The following is a 4,326-nucleotide window of genomic DNA, read 5'->3' on the forward strand; positions in this document are numbered from 1 at the left end:
GATGGTCTGTAACAAATTCCCACTAAAAGCCTTTTCCTTTTATATCCATTAATAGAAACCCAAATGGATTCAATCTCCTTGCTATTATCTTTGATATCCTCAACTTCAACAGGATGTAACTCACATTTTACACATCAAGCCAATTATATCAAAATCCTCCATTCCTACCAGTGTTCTAAAGTCGTATATTTTATTTCTTATACTTCTAGAATTACAGTAATAACAATTAAGCCTATCCTTGTAACTACTTCTATACTCATTTCCTACACTAAACTTTTCTCTGCCTCTTATTCTTTTTGTAGTTAGTTTATCCTGGCTCTCACCACTATCTAGTCCTAGTTAAACTTCCCTTAGAGCAGAGTTAATAGTCTTACCAAACAAGCCAGCCCCTATCTTATCTAAATGTAAACCATCCATTCCAAAAGCTCCCTTCTCCCAATGAACTGATCAAGTCCAACAAGCCAATCTGCTCATCCTTACATACTAACCTAAGCCTAGCATTTAACCCTAGTGACCTTGTCAAAATAAAAATCAAGGGAAAATGTGGAGATCTTTTTACATATAATACTCAAGTTTGTGGATCAGAGTAAACAGAACCTTGGTAAAAACTGAGTAAACAACAGCAGTATAGAATACTGAAAACATGTGGATCAGAGTGAACAGAACCTTGGTAAAAACTGAGTAAACAACAGCAGTACAGAATACTGAAAACATGTGGATCAGAGTCAACAGAACCTTGGTAAAAACTGAATAAACAATAGCAGTACAGAATACTAAAAACATGTGGATCAGAGTCAACAGAACCTTGGTAGAAAACTGAGTAAACAATAGCAGTACAGAATACTGAAAACATGTGGGTCAGAGTCAACAGAACCTTGGTAAAAACTGAGTAAACAATAGCAGTACAGAATACTAAAAACATGTGAATCAGAGTCAACAGAACCTTGGTAGAAAACTGAGTAAACAATAGCAGTACAGAATACTGAAAACATGTGGATCAGAGTCAACAGAACCTTGGTAAAAACTGAGTAAACAATAGCAGTACAGAATACTCAAAACATGTGGATCAGAGTCAACAGAACCTTGGTAAAAAACTGAGTAAACAATAGCAGTACAGAATACTAAAAACATGTGGATCAGAGTCAACAGAACCTTGGTAAAAACTGAGTAAACAATAGCAGTACAGAATACTGAAAACATGTGGATCAGAGTCAACAGAACCTTGGTAAAAAACTGAGTAAACAATAGCAGTACAGAATACTGAAAAATACTTTTAAATATGAAATTAAACTAATAATTCTATCATGATTTCTTTATTATTATAGAAGAGATGAAGACGTAATGTTGTAATATTGATCAAACTGCATCATTTACGATGATTTAGTTTGAATGAGAACCAGTACTCAGTTACTTACCACCCAGATATAATAGGAAGGTACTGGTCTTTGAGTTACTCGCGACTATTGGGAAATTAAGCGAGTCTCACTATTATCTTCTCCAAGTAGTTCAGTTTTAACGATAACAAAAAACTTCAACATTACATATCTATTAGCATAAATACAAAACAAGTTACAAAAATAAAAAGGAAGGACTGTTACCATGACTGTTGCCGAGGGCTTGGAGGAGCGATTACTGTTTGCACTTGAAGATGAAAATGCACTGTTTTCAGGTTCTGTAAAGACATTGTAAAGAATGTAATAATTCTCTTAATTAATTAATATAATTATTACTTTTTTATAATTATGATCAATTCTTTTAGCTGTATACTTTTGAGTATTCAGTAAACAATGCTTGTATTGACAAAAGAATGATCAAAACAATCCTGGAAGTATTTGCAATTTTTATTTACATGGCAGTGAAACGTTAGATGCTATATTCTTCAGTGTTCTGTACTTCTTGTCCTATCTAGCCCAGTCTGTTTCTACTTAGGTTCTGTTCATCTATAACCACATCCTTTAGTTTTCTATACTTCTTGTTCTGTTTAACTAGTCTTTTTGATTAGTACGTTTTATGGTTGAAAATGCAGAATTTTTAAAAGTAATGCACCACCTACAGTGCTTGTTGCCTAACACTAAGTACATGTGCAGTGGTATATGGAATACTGAGCACCTCCAAAGCTAATAAAATCAAATCATAGTAAAAACATAATGATGAAGTAAAAATACATTTATTTTATTAAGCAATGTCTTGAGCAATTGTTCTCTGTCAGGCTTAATATGATAGCATAATACCTCTTACAATACACAGGCTTAATATGATAGCATAATACCTCTTAAGATACACAGGCTTAATATAATAGCATAATACTTCTTAAGATACACAGACTTAATATAATAGCATAATACCTCTTAAGATACAGCGAGATTCTAGTAGAGTTTGGATTGGATAAGCCAGTTTTGTGATTTTTATTTTATTGCATTTATCTCTCATTAGTGTGTGGATTCCAGTTCTTCTGAAAACTTTATCATTTCCACTACAGTGGGAAACTTGGTACATTTTTCAACAGCTCTAAAGCTACAAATTAAGCTCATGCATTGTTGAACATTTAAAAACAATGAAATATTTATTCAGTTATCAGTTGTCTGTTGCAACAATACTGTATATGTATTTCCAGATGTTATTCGAAAAGGCCCAAAACTTGTGTTAAAAATCATGTCATCTGCACGTTTTTTTCTATTATTCCAGGTAATTTAGTATTGTTTTACATGTTCATAAGTGTGTTTACAACAATGCTAGGGCTTTAACTGTTTATCTATAATTACTCAAATGTTTGTAATCAACTAATGGATTTTTGTTTTAATATCATTCAAATGTGAAAGTACTAACATACAAAGAAATTTACAGGCTTAAGTACCACTTGAAAAATATAGGTTTTTATCATCCTTGCATTTTAACATGGTACTTCAACTTTGAAGTTTTTTTTACATTAAACCAACAGAATAAAATAATTCTAACTCATTTTATTTATTAGACAAATGAGTACTTAGCCAAAGTAAAAACCTAGTAAAGTGAATATTTTACAACTAGCTCACATTTAAAGTCAAACAACATAAAATAATGTCACTCTTATTCACAAAATAAACGTTTTGATAATTATCACTTCACTTTACGGAGATGTAAAATACAATGCTGTTATTTTTATGCATTGTAATAAAATTTCCTGCATATTATAATGCACACTTATACGTAAATGTGACTTCTGACTATTCATAATTTTTTTACTGAATTTAAAGTGTTTTTGATGACAACACTCAAGAACTAAACTAAACCATCATTTGACAGCAACTGCAACCTTAACCACCAGCACAAGAATATAAAACAGAATACAACTGATTGACAAAGTAGTGAACTAATCCGAAATCACAAACCTACTTCACTAAACATATCCAATATATTTATGGGGGCTTGCAGCTTAAAAATTGAGAATGCTACAAATAAATAAAACAAACATTAAATTAAAAATCAAATTACTATCCATGACTCAATAATAAAATACCAATTTTCTAGGGCATTCCAGAACTGGATTTTGTTAAATAAGATTCAGGAATTTTTTTAGGTTTTCAAGCACCCATATGAACTCTGTGGTTTTTACCTTAGTTCTGTTGACCAATAACCACATTCTTTACTGTTGACCCAGTCTGTTTTTACTTAGTTTTTTTTTTATAACTTTCAGTTTAACAAACACGTATGTAAGGACAAATACATGAACATGGCATGCAGACTGACAAAGGATAAAACTAGGATTGTCACTGATGCTAAAAAAACATCTGTGCTAGGGCAAACCTAATGTTATTCTAAAAAAATAACAAAGATAATTTAAGGTGTGGATAACTAGCTTTTGGACCATGCTTTACTCTTATTTAAAAGCAAAAATATACAAGCTCTAGAAATAACAAACCTGAACACAAAATATTCCAACTAAAACAGGATAATTTATGCATAAAAAGGCTTACCACGAATGACACCGTAATCTTTATTTGTTATTACATAAATGTTAAAATAAAAGTATTGAGTACACAGTAAGAACATCTATAGTTAAATACTAACAGTAATACAATTTCATACCATCAGACAAGGGTATCTGGTTTTGAAGGAATTCAAAAAGAGTTGTAGGTCCAGATGGTCTGCTCTGAACAACATCTGTCTCTTCATTTTTTTTCTCTCTTCTTTTATTCTGGTCTGTAAAAGTGTTTATACATCTTGATTACATTGCTTTCTAACTTACTGGTCTGTAAAAGTGTTTATACATCTTGATTACAGTAAGTTAGAAAGCAATGGTCTGTAAAAGTGTTTATACATCTTGATTACGTTGCTTTCTAACTTACT

The 4,326-nt window shown here is 31.5% G+C and overlaps 1 protein-coding gene across 1 annotated transcript in view; it reads right to left on the minus strand.

Moving 5' to 3' along the window:
* LOC106477026 (tudor domain-containing protein 3-like) overlaps positions 1 to 4,326 on the minus strand; it is a gene marked incomplete at its 3' end in the record, with an annotated part of 12,114 nt that overhangs the window by 2,419 nt on the left and 5,369 nt on the right. The window contains exons 3-4 of the mRNA XM_013937633.1: positions 4,066 to 4,179; positions 1,599 to 1,672 (exon numbers count right to left, since the gene is read on the minus strand). Of these exons, the coding sequence (XP_013793087.1) occupies positions 1,599 to 1,672; positions 4,066 to 4,179 (188 nt within the window). The remainder of the gene's footprint in view (positions 1 to 1,598; positions 1,673 to 4,065; positions 4,180 to 4,326) is intronic.

The sequence above is a fragment of the Limulus polyphemus genome, unplaced genomic scaffold, assembly GCF_000517525.1.
Source record: "Limulus polyphemus unplaced genomic scaffold, Limulus_polyphemus-2.1.2 Scaffold12577, whole genome shotgun sequence".
In the NCBI taxonomy this organism is placed as follows: Eukaryota; Metazoa; Arthropoda; class Merostomata; order Xiphosura; family Limulidae; genus Limulus; species Limulus polyphemus.